Source organism: Solanum stenotomum, chromosome 5 (assembly GCF_019186545.1).
Source record: "Solanum stenotomum isolate F172 chromosome 5, ASM1918654v1, whole genome shotgun sequence".
NCBI lineage: Eukaryota > Viridiplantae > Streptophyta > Magnoliopsida > Solanales > Solanaceae > Solanum > Solanum stenotomum.
The window spans coordinates 41,575,334-41,594,511 of NC_064286.1; the positions used below are offsets into that span (position 1 = coordinate 41,575,334).

Here is a 19,178-nt window from a genome sequence, read left to right on the forward strand (position 1 = left end):
ACTATGTATTCCCAAAGAGATTTAAAATGTTTTCACATTTAAATAAGAACGGAAACTGAGATTTCCAAAGAGCCTTCGGGCTAGTTTTCAGAAAAGGGTATCGCTTTCTAAATGAAGCAAGAGTGGAAATTGACATTTCCAAGATAGCCTTTGAGCTAAGTTTTGAACAATTATCTCAAATCATAGAAAGAAGTATGTTTTAAACATAAAGAGCTAGTATCATATTTTGGGAGTAGTATTGAGCACCGAATCGAGGGTGAGCATGAGTTCAGATAACTCACGTCTCCATAAAACCATGTAGCCACCATGGGTAGAAAAGGGTCATACTTTTTGGATGAACCTTTTTCACAATAGACTAGTGGATCCACTTAGTAGTTCAAGTCCTATGCTAATGGCAAGGTATATGATGGTCCTTGGTAGCGTGAGGTAAAGTGTTGTATCATCACTATAGCTCTTAAGTGATGGTTGTCGGTTAGAGAAACTCCCACATAAATTATATTATTTTCTTAGATGAGAAAACTTGAGTTTGTTATTGCATTTTATTTAACGAACTGAGTTGTTTTACTATTTTATAAAGCTTTCCTTATATTGCATGTGTATTGTTGCTTTATATTGAACTGAGTATCCAGAGTTGAGTGTCGGCCACGTCCAGGGTGTAGGTTCAGGTTGTGACATCCTTGCCTGGCTGCACTACTCCTCTACCTGCTTTACCATTTTCCCCGGCCTCCACGGCCTCGATTTCCTCCTCATATGCCCAGGTTCTCCACAATTTTAACACACCTTATAAGTTATATTTGATTGCTGAACACTAAATTAGATAACAGGAGTTAGTTCAGGTATAATTCGGGTTCTAAAATTGTGACTAGGAAAAACAAGGGAGACATGGCTGAGATTTTTTGTTGCCCTGTCCCGCTCTGGCGGGAAAATCTCGCACTGGCGATCTCGCCTTGGCGGGAAAATCTCGCCCCAGCGGCCTCGACGGGAACAAAATCCCTACTAATAATATTTCGGGGGTTCTTTTCTTTCTTAATTTCCCCCAAAGGTTCCCAGCTATAACACATGCATTTTTAGAGTACTCAATCCTGTTAGCTAGGATAATCGTTGCCTACCCCCGGTCAACACAACGAAGTACACAGTTAAGAATCCTTTTACATTATTTCAACACTACCACACACATATCCCCACGATACACCCAAACTCTCACACGGTTATCAGTTGGTCGCAACGCACGTCCAGATTTCTCAATTACGAACTACATCGTAATTTATCTAGACCCTTGTACCTAATCTCGTGATGACTTTCTTTTCGCAACAAGTTTCATGACACTCAAGCAGTTACAACTTGCAGACAAGTCCAAATTCTTTAATTAGTTTATTCCATCGACGATCATTACTGATAATCTATGCCTTATACAACCCCTAAGGCCAGATACCAATTGGAACCTTCTCAGTTCCAATTAACTTGCTTGTGTCCCTTCAGCCGGGACTATGACGTCTAGTTCACTTCGTTGAGATACCAATTGGAATTGGGAGATACCAATTGGACTCAACTCCTACCACAAGCGACAATAGTACCTAGAGAGCCCCACAAAAATGATAATTTCAATCATAGAACTTGGTCGAACCCAATTCTTAACCGCCTCAATCTTTAACTGATGGTAACCAAACCTTAAATAAATCTTAGAGAAAATCGATGCACCTTGCAATTGGTAAAAAAAAATGTCGTCTGTACACATCCTCTCTTACTAGTGACAGTGTTACCATTTTTGTTACTCTAGTTTGGACCATAGAGTGAAAGAAGAGAGATACCAATTTGTATCACGCAGATACCAATTGGATTCAAGTCAGAGCACGAAGGAGTAGAAAGAAGTGAGTTTTTCCTAAAGTCCTATAGCCTCTCGAAGAAAGGTACAGACATCATCGTACCGTTTCGCAAGACTCTACTAGACTCGTTTTGGTACAATGAGATCAACGAACCTAGGGCTCTGATACCAACTTTGTCACGACCCAAACAGTCGTAATTGGTACCCACACTAAACCTTTGGTGGGAGAACCATTACTACAACCCAAACTAACAAATTTTATGAAAATTAAGACATTTAAATATACAGAAGCAGGTTTAAATGACAACAAAAATGGAGTCCCCATAAACTCCAAGGTTTTTAACAAACAACTAACAAAACTAATGCGGAAGAACAACCCCTAGAATCTGAAAGTCATTGTACCAAAACTCTACTAACGACAAGTCTAAGAACAATGGGTACAACCCCGAAACTAAACAACACCTTAAATAAATAGTCTGAGTCTGAAAAGATTGGACTTAAACAAAAAAGATCCATGGAAGCCCGAAAGAACTAGCTCACCCTTGAATCCGGTCACGCTCAATAGTCACTTAGCTGAGGTCTATCAATAGCCGCTTGAAAATGCCCTGTATTCAACAAAGAACAAGCAAGTGCAGTATCAATACATAATCATAGTGTAGTGGTAGGATCACATGGCTATCCCAATAAGTAGGGGTGTTCACGGGTTGGTTTGGATCGGTTATTGGTCAAAACCAAAACCAAACCAATTTAATCGATTTTAAAATTATCAAAACCAAACCAAATCAAGTATAATATACATTTATCGATTTGGTGATTATCGGTTTCGATTTGGTTTGGTTCGGTTATTCGGTTATTAACCATACACAATAATAAAAGAAATAATTCATTTAAAATGTGAAAAAAATGACAACAATCCATTCAAAACAAAAAATAGTTAGAATGACTTAAATTACTAAACTTTCGATCACTAAATTTACTATCAATAAAACTTTAAAATTCACTATATTGGCCTAGAAAGAACATACAATAACATTTTCAGTCCTACAAAAAATTGTCATAGACACTCATATACATGAAATCAATAAGATAAATGTTTCATCTTAGGCATTTTTGCTTTCAATAAGTAAATTATAAAGAAATTTTAATGAAAATATGTATAAGATCTTTAAAATTGTTTATAAAAACAATATATTAAATATGTATATTAATAAAATATATGTATATAATTCATTGGTTCGGTTCAGTTATTTCTTCGATTTTTTTCTAATAAAACCATAACCAAACCAAATACTATCGGTTTTCAAAAATCTAAAACCAAACCAAGCCAAACCCAAATAAAATCGATTTTATTTTATCGGTTTGGTTTGGTTTTTCGGTTTGAATCGGTTTTTATCCGAACCATGAACACCCCTACCAATAAGAACAATGAACAACTTCACGATTCTCACATATCACAGTTATATATCAATTTAGAGCAATATACCATCTTTCAATATCAATCATCATTAGATATGAACGAACTCATCACATGTAGATACACAACACAATTCAATTGTCCTCTCAGGGAACCTAATTCAATGGTCCTCTCATGGAACCCGCACTCAAATAGGTAGCATACCAGAACGTGGTACCCGATCCAATAATTATGCCAGAACGTGGCAACTGATCCTATAATTATGTCGAAACGTGGCAACTGATCCAAGTTAGTTATACCGGGATGTGGCAACCGATTCAAGTTAGTTATGCTGAAACGTGGCAATCGATCCATTCAACACACCACAAACACAATCACAAGTATATCTTCAAGATCATACATTTAAGTCATGATTTCATGGTAACCATCATTCATCTATCTCATTTACAACAAATGTGATCAATAATGCAACATTCATATACATAAATGTATCATAATAAAGCAAGAATAAATATACATCACACAATCATAGAATCACAACCATTACCTACCTCGAAACAAACTTGAAACCCTAAGAAACTGGATCCTTGCTTTCGAATTTTTTCCGCTTGTTCTTGGTCTACAAACAATCAATATAATACGGGAATCAATAAGCAATCACTAATTACCTGAATAACTAACAATTCTATGAACCTTAGATCAAACTCATGATTCCAATTATCCAAATTAGGGTTTTTTCCACCAGAGAATCTATAACAAAATCCTCCCTCATCAATATTCACCCATTCTATTACATTTTACGGATCAAAAAATGGATTCGGGGAGTGAAAATCTTATCTTTAGCCTCAAGAATGGTGAAACACGAGTAAGAGTCGCATGGGGTTCATTCTTTAGCTCTAAAAATCAAAAAGTGTCAAATAAGGTCGTTTAGGGGTTTATTTACGACCTTAAATCGCATCGAACCCGCCACAGCGGCCCTCGATCTGCTGCAGCGTCCCTGCCCTATCGACAGAAATCCCGCCCCAGTAGCTTGTTCAGAACGAGTGAGCTATTTAAAGAATTCCAACACCCCATTTTACAACACGCCTTCAGCCAATGACACTCAGAAAATACCGTTCATGCTAAGATCGATTTCAGGAGTTCTACTCATCCGAATTCAATTTTGTAAAGTCATACGAATTCCTTAACGACTTATCTAACTACTCATGTAATCAAAATTATAAAAAATTCCCCCGATTGCTACCAGATTTCCCTACACCTTAATGACATCGATTTCATCCCAATCTGGACTAGGTTGGGAAATCTCAAGTTACTACGAACAAGTTTTCTGACCCCAATTCTTTCTCCATTGGCTTTTCCCTAACGACGGAATCAGGTCGTTGCAAACCTTAATTCATCTCTAAATCTATTCCCATACTAAATAATTAACCCTAACACCTTAGCATAATTTAAGAATCACCCGACATGACCTGTTACGTAAATGAATAATAGTTCGGGTCTTGACTTAGAAATTTTCGGGGTGTAACAGAAAACTTCCCATTTTATCTATCCCACATTCTATATCTTCTCTTCTCTTCCTTCTCTCTAACCTTGAACTGCCGCGGGTCGCGGCCGTGTTTGTGACCTCCGTTACTCTTTTCGGATACCGACGTTGTTGCACTGCCTATCTCCGTTGATCGGCATCGTCTACATCCGTTGTTGCGTCGTCGAATGCCTCATTAAGGTTAGGATTTTTAGATTTTGTTAGTTTTTTCAAATTGATTAATTTTAAATTTATTAGTTGGTTTATTTTATTTAGTTTATTGAATCTATGTTATTAATATAGTTAATTTGTATATTTGATTGTGAATTAGTTTGTTGAAGTTATAATTTTGATATTTTAAGATTTTAGTTTGAATTGAGATTTTTTGAATTAGTTGGTGAATTGTGTATTATTGAATTGGAATTGAAGTGATTTTTAAGTTACAAGTTATAAATAAGAAGTAATTAAAAGTTAGAAATTAGATTCTGACTTTGTCAACGTGAATTTTTTTGAATATAATATAGTATGTTTGGAAGTTGAAGTTAAAAGAAAATTGGATTGTATATGATTTTTGAATTTTATATAGAACTAATTTTAGAAATTAGATATGAACTTGATCAAATTTAGAATTCTTGAAGTTGAACTTAGAATTTTATTCGGTTTGTACAAATTTTGAACTTTAATTTAGACTTGAGAACTAATTAGAACTTAAAACTTCATGTTGTCATGAACTTGAACTTTAGATACTTAAATTTTAAAAAATTTGAAGTTTAATTATATATACTTGAAATTTGGAATTTTGTAGTTTAACTTAGAAAAATTCAACTTGAACGTCTCTGTTAAAGACTTGGATATTGAAGGAAAAAACTCTGATCTATCGGCGCCACTCTTTAACCTACCGCCGCCACCATTCTACTGCCTTTCATGGCCGATCTGGCCGCTATTCAGCCATCGCTTCAGGTTGGCCAGTCATCACCTCTAACATCAGAAGCTTTTCCACCTCTCATTCACCCAAGTTCAGTTAGTCTTAGCAAAGATAACTCTGTAAAGCCTAAATTGCCCAACGTGCCTATGATTTTGCCTAGTGACCAATGGGGAAAAAGAAGAATTTTGCAGTTGTTCTTAAGAATCTAAACCATTCTTCACAATATAAATAATGGTGGATCCCATCCCTGTCAAGAAAGTGGAATATCACAATGGAATTCCTAGAGTTTCTTAGACTGAGGAGGAGTTAGAGCATATGAATATCATTGAAAACTTATAATATGCTGTCATTGGGAAGTTTTCAAATGGATGGCCAGAATTAGAAGATCTCCGTTTAGCAATACCTACCCAATGTAATGTCAAGGGTGAATGTACCATTGGATTAATAAGTAATAGACATGTTCTTATCAAAATGGAGAATCAAGAAGATTTAGTTAATATGATGTCAAAGAGTGTTTATTACATTAAGGCTAAGGACGGGTATTCATATCCCATGAGGCCTTTGATCTATGATGCAAAATTCCGAGACCCCTACTCCTGAGTTAGTCCCCGTTGTAAATGAGTTTTCAAAAGTGTTTCCAGATGACTTATCCAGTATTCCTCCCAAGAGGGAAATAGACTTCGGTATTGACCTTCTCTCAGATACGCAACTTATCTTTATTCCTCCTTACTATATGGCTTTGACAAAACTTAAGGAATTAAAGGAACAATTGAAAGATTTTTTGGATAAAGGTTTCATTCGACCAAGTATCTTTCCATGGGTTGCTCCAGTTTTGTTTGTTAGAAAGAAAGATGGTTCGCTCTGTATGTGTATCAACTACCGAAAATTGAACAAGGTTACCATTAAAAATGAGTAACCTCTTCCAAGGATAGATGATTTGCTTGACCAACTTTAAGGAGCAAGCTACTTTTCTAAGATTGACCTCTGGTTAGGTTATCACCAATTGAGGGTGAAGAAAGATGACATTCTGAAGATGGCTTTTCGAACTCCGTATGGTCATTACGAGTTTATGGTGATGGCGTTTGGTTTGACTAACACTCCGGCGGCATTTATGGATTTAATGAGTAAGGTGTTTAGACAATACTTCGACATGTTTGTGATTGTGTTCGTTGATGATATATTGGCCTATTCGAGGAGTGAAGATGATCATACCGATCATTTGAAAATTGTGTTGCAAGTCCTCAAGGACCAACAACTCTTTGCAAAGTTTAGAAAATATGAGCTTTGGCTAAGGTCTGTGGCTTTTCTTGGCCATATTGTTTCCGATAAGGGTATTGAGGTAGACCCTAAGAAGACTGATGCAGTTAAGAGTTGGCCTAGACCTCTATCGCCATCGGATATTAGAATCTTCTTTGGTTTAGTCGGTTACTATAGAAGGTGTGTTGAAGGGTTCTATTCTATTGCTTCTCCATTGATGACATTGACTCAAAAGAAGGTTAAGTTCATATGGTCCGAAGCGTGCGAAAGAGTTTTCAAGAATTGAAAGATAGACTTACTTCTGCTCCGGTGTTAACTTTACTGGAAGGGACTAATGGCTTTGTTGTTTATTGTGATGCCTCAAGAATTGGGTTAGGATGTGTCCTTATACAAAATGGGAAAGTCATTGCCTATGCTTCAAGGCAACTTAAGATTCATGAGAAGAATTATCCTACCCATCACCTTGAACTAGCGGCGGTTGTTTTTGTCACGACCCGATTTCTCGAGTCATGATGGAACCTACTATACCCCACCAGTAAGTAAGCCAAATCGTAACCCAGAATAGCAAGTAATGAGCGTAAGGGCAGAAACTAGCGAAAACAATAATCTAAAAAAGGACAACAAGGCGGAAGCAAACCAAAATAAATATATACAGAAATCCCTCGCAGAACCTGGAAGTCACTAGTACAGCGTTATCTAATAAAGTGTACAAGTCCCAAAAGTGGACCACAACAAAGTGTGTCTCAAAAGCAACAAGACTAGCTAAAACAAAAGAAGGAGACAGGACAAACCCAAAACGTCAAGTGCTCACCCTCGTCTCCGAATCACAGCTACAAAAGAAGGCTGGAACTAATCACCGCTAATAACTAGTACTGGACTTGCATCACAAAATAGATGCAGAGTGTAGCATGAGTACCAAAACAACAGGCAGTAGGCATCAAAGGCCGACTGAGCAAAAGGGGTAAAAACAATAAGAAATGATAGAATCTAGACACAGAGAGGTCAAAGTGGATATGAAAAGAAAGCACATGAGCATACTAGAAATAAATTAAGTACAACTAAACTAAACTTAACTGGACCCCATAAGCCTAGAAGGTACACTTGGGCACAAGTTTAATAAAACCGAAATGAACCCCCATAATCCCGATAGGTACATAGAATAGTTAAGTCTACTGAGAAAAAGAAGAAAATCGGGCTCCCAGCCCAAAATAACCAAGATAACCTATTAGACTCCACCCAGCCAGCAGTGCACTCCCAGCCCAGCTAGAAAGAGTGACCCCAGGGGGCACCCAACCAAACAGTCCACTCCCATCCCAGCTAGAAAGAGGGACTCATGGGAGAGGGTAAATATCGCAAGTCGTTCTACCATGCAATCAACTCCAAGCCCAACTACAAAAAGCGACCCGGGGACACCCAGCCAGCAGCACACTTCCAACCCAGCTAGAAAGAGAGGCTCGGGGGCGATCACCGAGTCTACCCAGCCAGCGATATGCTCCCAGCCCAGCTAGAAAGAACGACCCCGGGGTGATGGTATCTCCAATAGGATCTAATCCAGCAACAACCATCGTGGAATGTCGTCCACTCCAAGAAATCACAAAAAGGCTCCAAGCCTATACTATATCAATCACACGCCTCTAGTGATGCATCGAACCTTCCAGAACGCGTCGGAACTGTAGAATTAGAGGTAGAAGATATAGAAGTGCAACAAGCAGCGATAGTGCCTAATCTAAGGCTCAAACTATTAGACTCAAGTCTGCTACTCCAGTTTACAAGGAGTTAAGTCATTCGAACGATGTCAGTAGAAATTCAAGGCTATCTAGCCCAAACAGGTCATAAGTCTAAGGCAACGCTAGCCTAACCTAGACTAAGGACATCATGCTTACAGTTGACAATGAACAAAGCATGCAACACACAACATACAAGCATACAATAGCATTTAACACATAAGCATGTGATTCTACTAACCCGACTAACATGGTAACACGCTCGAAATATGGTCAATCAATCCTAGCACATGGTATCTAATCAAAGTAAACTAAGAAACTGGTACACACTCCCAATTCACTCCAATCCACATGTTATCACACAATTAAGCTCAATCTAATAGAAAGGAAATTGTAGCCTACCTTTAGGCCGACCGCATGCGCTCCAAATTACTTTGTTGGAGCTTTTCCTTCCCGAACGACCTTTGAATGTTGTCACTCTATCAAATAAAGGATCACAACGTTAGTACGGTCATTTAGACACCAAAATCAGAACAAATGGATACAGGTCAATTTAGGAGTCAAAACAGGAATCATGGGACCCACACTGAACTTTTTGGATTTGACTCCACTAAGAAACCCAAAATAGTACCCTAAACTTGTGTTTCGAAATGGAACACAATTCGGAACTCAAAACGCAGCAAAACCCAACATGCAAGAAAACCACACTTTAATCAACTTAAAAGAAAATATGCAGCAATCTAAACTCGGAATTTAAGAGAATCGAATGATGTTCAGTACTCCTTGAACACTCCATGACGTATCCACGATAATTCCCAACTCGTGGGACTTCGAATCACCAAAAACCGAGCTAAAATGACCAAGATATCACCAATTCAAGAAAGCCAAAAATAAGAACTAGAAACAGGGTACAACAGTCTGGTATATCACGAATTTTACTTTGATCGACGTTCACTCGACAACTTCCGATTGATCTACAGCGAAGACACCAAAAAAATGAAGCTTTCGCACTTCGAATCACCTTATTCGGTTGAGAGATGAGGGAGATATGAGGTTTTAAAGTTTGGAAAAAGGTGCTGATTTTTCTGCACTAAATACACCAGATTTCAGCCTATTTTTCGAAAACTTAAAACTCTGATGGGGTGCTCTGAACTCGTTCAGAACCCCGTGCATGCAAACGAGATATGCAACCGTACCAAATTTGATTTTCCGGACTCAATGGCACTATCAAAATTTCCATACAAAGTCATCTTGACAAAAAGTGGGTCTCACACCCAATCGTCATTTTAAGTCAAAAATCACAAAAGGGCTCAAAAAAATAGTGGAAACCTCGGGACACTAACGAAGGGTCAATCTAGACAAAAATTGACATTCCAGAGCTAACTGCGCGGACGAAATTCTCATCCGAGTGCGTTTACTCAGAATGTTGACTAAAGTCAAACTTAGACTTAAACTTAAAGTTAAAACACCTAATCGCACCAACTCACACTGAAAACCTCAGGAGCCATGCCAACCATGATACTATCCTAAAATGACCTTTTCGGAGCTGATGGAATCATTAGAATTAGATTTAGATGTCATCTTCTTGAACTTTTAATCGAAAAGGATCGTTCAAGGTTCAAAATCTCCAAAAACACTAAAACTCGCACAATAATCAAACGAACGACCAAGTGACCAAACTGTCAGTCCCAGCAAGTCATAAATGACTTGGGGTCGCTACAGGAATGCTCTAAACGACACACAAAAGGCAAAACACAGAAATGACCAGGAGGATCATTACAGTTTTTACCGTAAAGATTTAGAGGAATTATTTGTATAGTGTTCATGTAGATGTATTTACTGACCACAAGAGTTTGTAATATGTGTTTAACCAGAAGGATCATAATCTTCATCAAAGAAGGTGACTTGACTTATTGAAAGATTATGACATGAGTGTTGTCTATCACCCCAATAAAGCAAATGTGGTGGTGGATGCTCTTAGTCAGTTATCGATGGGTAGTTTTTCTCACATTGAAGATAATAAAAAGGATTTCGTTCGAGATGTTCATAGATTGGCCCAATTGGGTGTTCGTTAGTTGACTCTACGGTGGTGTTATGGTTCACAATGGTTCAGAATCATCTTTTGTGGCATATGTGAAGGTCAAGCAAGGTCTTGATCCAACTTTGGTAGAATTGAAGGAAGTGGAGATTAAAAAATACATAGAGGCTTTCTCCCAAGGGGGGGATTATGTACTTAGATATCAAGGTTATTTGTGCGTCCCAAATATTGATGACTTGAGAGAGAAAATCTTGTCAAAAGCCTATAGTTCTCGATATTCCATTCACCCGAGAGCCACCAAGATGTAATGTGACTTGTGGGAGATCTATTGGTGGAATGGGATGAAGAGGGGTATTGCAGAATTTATGGCTAAGTGTCCTAACTGTCAACAAGTGAAAGTTGAGCATCAAAAGTTGGGAGATTTATCTCAAGATATTAGCATTCCTACTTGGAAGTGGGAAGATTTGAACATGGACTTCATTGTTGGTTTGCCTAGCTCTCACCCAGCGACAACATGAATCGATTTGGGTTATTATAGATTGGATGACGAAATTAGCTCATTTTATTCTCGTCAAAGTCTATTATTCGGCGGAGGACTATGCTAAGTTGTATTTGAAGGAAATTGTGAGTTTGCATGGAGTGCCCTTATCCATTTTCTCCATTCGTAGTACTCAATTCACCTCTTAGTTTTGAAAATCTTTTCAAAAGGGTCTTGGCACTCATTTTAAGCTTAATATTGCCTTTCACCCACAAATCGATGGGCAAGCGGAGCGTACAATTCAAACTTTCGAAGATATGTTAAGGAATGTGTAATTGACTTCAAGGGTAATTGGGATGATCACTTGTCTTTGATCGAGTTCGCATACAATAATATATATCATTCAAGCATCGATATGACTCCATTTGAGGCTTTATAAGGTAAGAGGTTTATATCTCATATAGATTGGTTTGAGATGGGTGAAGTTGCCTTAATAGGTCGCAAATTGGTACATGAGGCTATAGAGAAAGTTAGTCTTATTAGAGAAAGGTTGAAAACGGCTTAAAGTTGAAAAAATTCCTATGCCGATGTGAGGATAAGAGATCTTGAGTTCAAGGTAGATGACTGGGTCTACTTGAAAATTTCATCCATGAAGGGTGTAATGAGATTTTGGAAGAATGGAAAGCTTACTCCCTGATATGTGGGCCCATATCAGATTTTGAGGCGAATTGGCAAGGTTGCTTATGAACTTGATTTGCCTAATGAGTTGGCATTGGTGTATCTAGTCTTCCATGTCTCCATGTTGAAGAAATGTGTTGGAGATCCGACATCTATAGTTCCCTTAGAAGGTTTGGGAGTTAAGGAGAATTTTTTTTATGAGGAAGTTCCGGTTGAGATTTTAGACAGACAATTTAAGAAGTTGAGAAATAAAGAAGTTGCTTCTGTGAAAGTTATTTCGAGGAATTGGTTAGTTGAGGGTGCTACTTGGGAGGCCGAGGCCGATATGATGTCCCGTTATCCTCATCTCTTTCCTTCCAATCCTCCTCTAGCTTGAGGTATTGAGTTCCTCATGGTTTACTCTTTTGGTATCATGTGTCTTAGATATTCCCATGATTTCTTCATTTACGCATGATTCATGAAAAGCTTAAATTTTGAGAAAATGAGTTTACTTGATTGATTTGTACATGTTTATGTGCATTTGCATATGAGTTGCATATAGACTTAATGATATGATGCCTTGAACATGCTTTAGCTTGGAGTTGATGTTTCCTCCTCGGATATGTGTATTATTGTAATTGCATTCATGTTGGGTTGTTAGATTAAGTTCCCACCCTCCATACGATGTCTTGAATATCATTCGAGGATGAATGTTTCCAAGGGGGAGATAATGTAACACCTCATATTCTAAAAGGGGAAAATTTCAGTTTTTCCACAAACCTGGTGCCAGCACAAACGACACCACCCACGACTCGTAGGTAGGACGACGGTCCGTTGGTGATGGCGTGGGTGGTGAGTTATAATTTTTTCAAAATGTCAAGTTTTAGAACTTTTTCGATGGTTCACCAGGACGGTCTGTCGTTCCATGTACGAGTCGTAGGTAGGGTTCATAGGTGAGTCCTGAAAGTAAGAAGAGTTTTAGAAAAAGAGTTGGGACCTACGTCGTGGTCCACTATCAATCGAAGGACCCGCATGCCGTAGGTGGGCCCGTGGTTTGGAGGTCCCAAAGACAAAGTCTATGACCCCAAACGACAATCAACCAGAACGGTGTGTGGTCTAACCAATAGATCATCGGTCTGGTTGTCGATGGGTGTCGACAGTTATTTTCTTAAGAGCTTTTGGGTCTTTTCCTAATTATTCTAGCCTAATACTCTGTTGTTTTATCCTTCACCTAAAACCCTATATAAGTGTTTTTAACCCCAAATTTCCCCAATTGAAATCATTCTCTCAAATTCCTAAAAGAAGAACAAGTTTTCCTCTCCAAAATATTTTTCTCTAGAAAGCTTGGAGAAGAAGGAGTCAACCTAGGGTTTCAAGTCAAGCCTCCAATTCCACCATTGAAGGCAAGCTCTTGGCATTAAGGTATGATAATTTTCATCCATGGAGCTCTTTCCTCCATAGAGCTCTTTCCTCCATGGAGTTCCTAAATTCTCCAATTTACAAAGCTAGAAATTCCTAATTGAGTTTAGATTTTTTTCCATGTCACAAGTTCCTTTCAATGTTGACTTATTTAATTGATTTATGAACTTTTATGCATGAATTGATATAATCTCATGATTTTAAGATGGCTCATTATGAACCCATGATTAACCCATATTTTCTAGATATTGATGATTGAAAGTGGATTTTGAACTATGAAAGGTGAATTATGGAAATATGCATGTTCTTATGGAATTGATAAGATATGATGTAAATTGCTTTGAGAGTAAAACCATATATGTTGTTGTGGTTAATTTTTGTAAAAGGATTGCTCACATAACTACCTCATGCATGAATATGAAAGATTTTCTCACATAAAGGATTCCAAGATTGAAAGGTTTTCTCAGCTAAAATGAATCAAAGTTAAAGAGCTATTCTAATGAAACCTAGCTTGGATTGTTTACTTAATTGTACCTTTCCATGGATGACATATGACTTAGCTTGGATTGACAATATGACATTCCCTTTCATAGATAATAAGGACAAGTTAAGAAAATGACTATTCCGTTGGATTTATGCTTAGCAGAGGATATTGAGATGGAAGCTCTCTCGTTAGTAGAGGTCGGGTTTCTAGTAGCAGTCTCCTTATCCCATACCTATGTGCCCCCATAGGATGATTATCTTAGATAAACATTAGCTAGTGGATCCACATAAGTTAGAAGTTCATGGTCTTACCTTGGCAAGTAGGACACCTCTTTTTGGTGTGGGATAGACACCAGATTCCGTGTTGATAGCTCACATGGTCTATATGTCGGTTAAAGATAAATCTCCCACAATAATGAACGAAGGTTACTTCAAGAAGTATCTCACTTGTGATTTAAAATGATGTCAGTTGGCATTGACCATGTTTTATGACTTATATCTTCTAGCCCTTTTTATATCATTTTTAGTTTGGTCATTGCATACCATGAAGATATCCCCTTTTTAAGCATGTTTTCAAATATTTTATGCATTGCTATCATACATGGTACATGTTTGTACTAACACATACTCTTGCCTACATTTTCCCAAATGTAGGGACCGACCTTACAGATTCGCACTTCCATGGCTAGGGATCTCATATAAAAGCTTGAAGATTGGTGAGTCCTCATGTTCCGAGGACCGAGCTTTGGTTTTCCTTTTGTCTTTACTTTCAGTCTTGAACTTGATGTACAGGCTACGCCCCGATCATTTCTTATATACTAGATATTTTTGAGACGGTGTTTAGACTTTCGCTTTTCTCTATAAAACTTACCTATGTTGAAACTGTCTTTTAAATCTCTTATATTCTATTATCTTGTATGATGAATGCTAAGTGGCTTGTATGGGGCCTCTCCGAGTCTTATACGTCATGTTACGCCTAGGGGTTACCTTGTGTCGTGACATATACTTTGGATAAAAACCCTAACTTTGATCTTATTAACTAAAATTGTAGATATAGGGCGTGAAGAACTAAGTTCCTCACTATGATAGCCTTACATACCTTGAACGCTCTAAATTCTTAAGAATCTTTAGAGAAAAAGATATCTAAGAACTTTTTCTTGAACCTTAGAGGTGGATTTTCTTGAAAAGATATGGATTTCACGAGTAAAAAGGTATTAATTGGTGTTAAGATAAAAAAATTATGAAATTCTATGGTCAAATCTTACATTGGAGGAAGTTAGTTTCTTGAGAATTTCTCTTCTAGGGTAAACTTTTGAACTAGAAATGTGAACTACGTCTTTGGGGGAGTTATTAAGAGTGTTTTGATGCACACTATCGCGCTAAAAACGTGGCAAGCACTTAGCCAGAGGTAGCAAGAAGGCAATAGCCACTGCCTCAGTGCGATATCGTGCAGAAGATGTCTCTGACACTCAACTGATGCGTAGCTCGACAATGTACATTAAAATGGGCATAACTTCGTGTACAAATATTAGGTAGATGAAAGGTTTATTGTGTTAGAAAGAAGACTCAACTACCTTTAAATCGATAGGTATTGGAAAGAAGACTCAAATACCTTTAATTCGTAGGTTATGGTCTACATAAGTCTTCATATTCTAGCAGATATGGACATTTAAAATTGACCCTTGCATTAACTAATGCGAAAAACTTATTCGGTAGGCAGGCTTTGAACTCGATTTAGTACTAGAGGTCCCTTATGAACTTAAACCACATCCGGGACACTTCATACACTTGAGAATGGACCTTAGCACATATATACAAATAGTACATGCAACAAAAGAAGGAAGAACTAGAGAGTTGTTTATTTTTGTATGGTAGTTGACATTGTTCTAGGATTATTATTGAGTTATAGTAATTCCTAGATTGAAGTAAATAGCAATAGGTTTGTAACAAAAAACGACTTTAACTTCTTCGAGAGCACTTAGAACAATTAGAGTTAATGAACTGTTGAGTTTGATATACTAAAATTAGTTCCTTAAATTATAGAGTTATAATCTGGAATCACTCTTTAGAATTGGTAAAGTTTTGATTGCTAAAATTCCACCCGTTATAAATCATGGTTTTTATTTCCTTGAACGAGAAAGTTTGCCATGAAAATTTAGTAAATTTTATTTTACTGTTTAGTGTTTACTGTTGGTCGTACGGAACCTAACCATTGGACGAAGAGTTGGCACGATTTCTTTCTCGGGGCATAGTAACTAGTCAAGTTGCAAAAGCAAAAGCTACATATGAAGATTTGGAAATACAAAATTAGCAGTCAATTTTACAAAAGAAAAATTAAAAAAAAAAAAAACTACTCCCTCTGCTTTAATTTGTTTGTTTAGTTTTGACTTTGCAAAGAAAATTTAAGTAAGAAAAACTTTAAAATCTTGTAATCTTAAACTAAAGATATGTAAAATATACCAAAATGTCTTTTAATCTTGTGTCTCGTCATATGCTGAGACACCTTCAAAGCACCAACCCGAGCTAAATTAATAAAAACCGCATATTTGAGTCCTAAAAGATATATCCTCCAAATATCCAATCTAGAATCTAATTCACAAAAAGAAAAAATGAAAAAAAGAGAGATTTCATTCCATAATTTTTCTTAACTTGGATCACTTGAGAAAGTGAGGACTAATCAATCCAGCGATCTCAAGGAATCCAACCCGATCTCTACCTCCGAAAATCTTCTTCAACTTGTCATCACAGATTATGACCTTCTTGTCCTCCGGATCCTACAAAGATAATCCACATAAGTTATATATATATATATACTGGGTCTGCCTCCAACTATCAACCTGACCTATGTTGCTCGGACACTTCAACAATAATGTGTGCTGGATCCTCCAAAAGTTATGCATTTTGGAGGGTCTAAGCAACATAGAACTTGACTATGTTCTGGTAAACAGTTTGACCAACCGAATATGAAAACAAATATCATAAAAATTGCAGATAGATTACTCAACAACTGTGTTAAATGTCAAGGTTGAAGTTGTACAAAGGACATAGTCACACAACATCACCAGGATTGGGTTTAAGAGGGAAGTGGAAATAGATAATAGATAGATGCAGAATAATAAGCTTGGCACTTTCTTGATTAGGGGAAGTTGACTGCACAAATGAATTCCAGGCATCATGCTCAATTCAAAACGGATATTGAATGAACCCAATGCATAATAAACAGACAGCATAAAAATGGTTCACATGGAACAGCACATAGCCTCTCTTTGATTAACCAAGGCAACACCATTGATGACAAATTGAGACGTCACTTTCATCTTTTCATTTAATGTGTATATCATTTGGATACCCACGTACAAAAACAAAGAGAGAGAGAGAGAGAGATCATGAACATAACTATTGTCTTGTCTCAGGCAAACTAGGCTCTGGGCTAGAAAGAAAAGAGCTACAAATTCATAAACAGTTAAAAAGTCAGTGATTCATCCTCAGCAACTACAGAACGAAACGTAAATGATGCAGACATTATCTTTTAGGAAAATATAACCCGACAACATGTTACTGAATCAAGGGACAGAATTACCGATGTCAATTACACTAAAGTTAAAAAGGAGTTACTATGATTCTACTTGAGTAAGAAGATGCATATCACATATTCACGCAATAACCAACTTCGGAAGACTCATTTCATAAGCACCAACATAAATTAAAAGAGGTTAAGAAATCATGTGAGTGGGCATTTAACAAATAAGCCATAGCAGAAGTACGATATATGCAGTTACATGAAAAATGCAAATGAAAAGAACATCATGAGCACAATCTGTGTGAACCCCATGTGATAGATAATCAACATACCATTTGGGAACCCTCTTATGTGTGCACCTAGCCTGGGCTCAGATTTTGTTAATGATTTGTCCGAATTATTCAGGATTTGCATAACAGACACCAATCAAAAACTAAGAAGCGTCTCATTCTTTCTAAGTGTCAAGGAGGCATAATCAAGTAAAATCCCCTTAGGCTACTGCTAACCACCAGAACGAAATAATTTACAGCACATATGTTCCAAATAAAATCCAAAAGAAGCCCATTAATGCAACAATAACAAGAAGATACATACATATAAATTATCAATCATTCAATCAACTACAGTCAATCCAAAACTTGTAGCAGTCAATTATATTAGATTCACTCTAATTGGACGCCTTTCATTCCAATAAGGACAATCAACTTATCATTCCAATACAGATATTTATCTTTACTTGTTATTTAATAATCTTATTTTATCTTTTACCTGCCTTTCAATATAGCATCTCTACCCGGCACACTACTTTCCGTAGATTTATCTTTCAAATTGTTGGGTTAAGATGTAAAACATTATGTTACGACAAAAAACGATAGAGTTATCCAAATATTATATTTATTAAAACAATACAATACGATACACTATGAAAAATGTGTAACAACCATTCAAAAACAGAGAGGAATTGGTATACCTGAAGGTTGTGTTGTTTGATGTGAGCCCAAATGAACTTGAGTGCTTGAGTCCGAGGAATCTCCGGAAGTCCGCCGAGGAAGGCCTGCATTTCCGGCGAAACTCGACCTGGCTTCATTATGCCTCTTGGTTCTCTCTTCTTTGACTCCGTTGTAGCTGGCTTCGCAGAGCCGGCGAATGTCGCCACCCGTAGATTACCGGCAAGCCTAACAGAAGAAGAAGACGACGACTTCAAAAATAAGGCCGTTTGTACAGTCGAGAAAGCTGAGAAAAGTCCTAAAGACACCGCCATTTTTTCTTGTTTACTGAAACTGTGGCTTTTGGGAGTTTGCAGAGAGGAGTGTGCTCTTCAAAATTGAAAATGGGGGTTTTCTTTTGAGAGTGGATAAGAGAGGCCAGGGTTTTCAAAATCTCAACTGTGTAAAAAAAAGAAAAAAAAAAGGAATATTTATTTACTTAGATATATATTTTCTCTTATTCAATTTTACTTGTCACTATTTAATTTGACACACCCATTAAGAAAATAATTATTGATATATATGTTTTATCAAACTATATCTATTAATTGGTGTTTAGTACTAACTCTTGGGAAATAATTTGGAGAATAGTATTTAATGCTAAGAGTAAAACATGAAAAAAAAATTGTCTTGTTTTTATATGTCAAAAGTGACAAATAAAAATGAAAATTTATTTTAGAAAAGACATAAATAACCAATAAAAGTGAACGAAGGGAGTAGTACTAATAAATTACATCCAATATTAATAAATATATATACTAGATAATTTTTCTTTATACTTAATATAATAAAATTATACTCCCTTCATTCTTTTTTACTTGTTATATTTGAATTTGGTATACATATTAAGAATTTGTTTACTGTAAAAATATTATTTAAATTTTAAAGCATTTTTAAGAAAATAGCATTTCAGAAAAGTGTTACTGAAAAAAA

At 36.8% G+C, this 19,178-nt stretch overlaps 1 protein-coding gene across 1 annotated transcript; it reads right to left on the minus strand.

The window, feature by feature from the left end:
• Nucleotides 1-16,196: 16,196 nt before the first annotated feature.
• LOC125865124 (upstream activation factor subunit UAF30-like) lies at nt 16,197-18,641 on the minus strand. The gene is made up of 2 exons (XM_049545295.1): nt 18,230-18,641; nt 16,197-16,513 (listed from the first exon to the last, which is right to left on the minus strand). Exons 1-2 carry the CDS (start codon nt 18,518-18,520, stop codon nt 16,394-16,396), a joined length of 411 nt encoding a protein of 136 aa, XP_049401252.1. The 5' UTR covers nt 18,521-18,641; the 3' UTR covers nt 16,197-16,393.
• Between the last annotated feature and the right edge of the window lie 537 nt (nt 18,642-19,178).

Excerpts from the sequence above, each read along its gene's own strand:
- LOC125865124 (XM_049545295.1), bottom strand. The coding sequence starts at position 18,520 with ATGGCGGTGTCTTTAGGACTTTTCTCAGCTTTCTCGACTGTACAAACG. Across the intron at positions 16,514-18,229 it reads TCAAACAACACAACCTTCAG|GATCCGGAGGACAAGAAGGT; the intron begins GTATACCAATTC and ends TTATCTTTGTAG.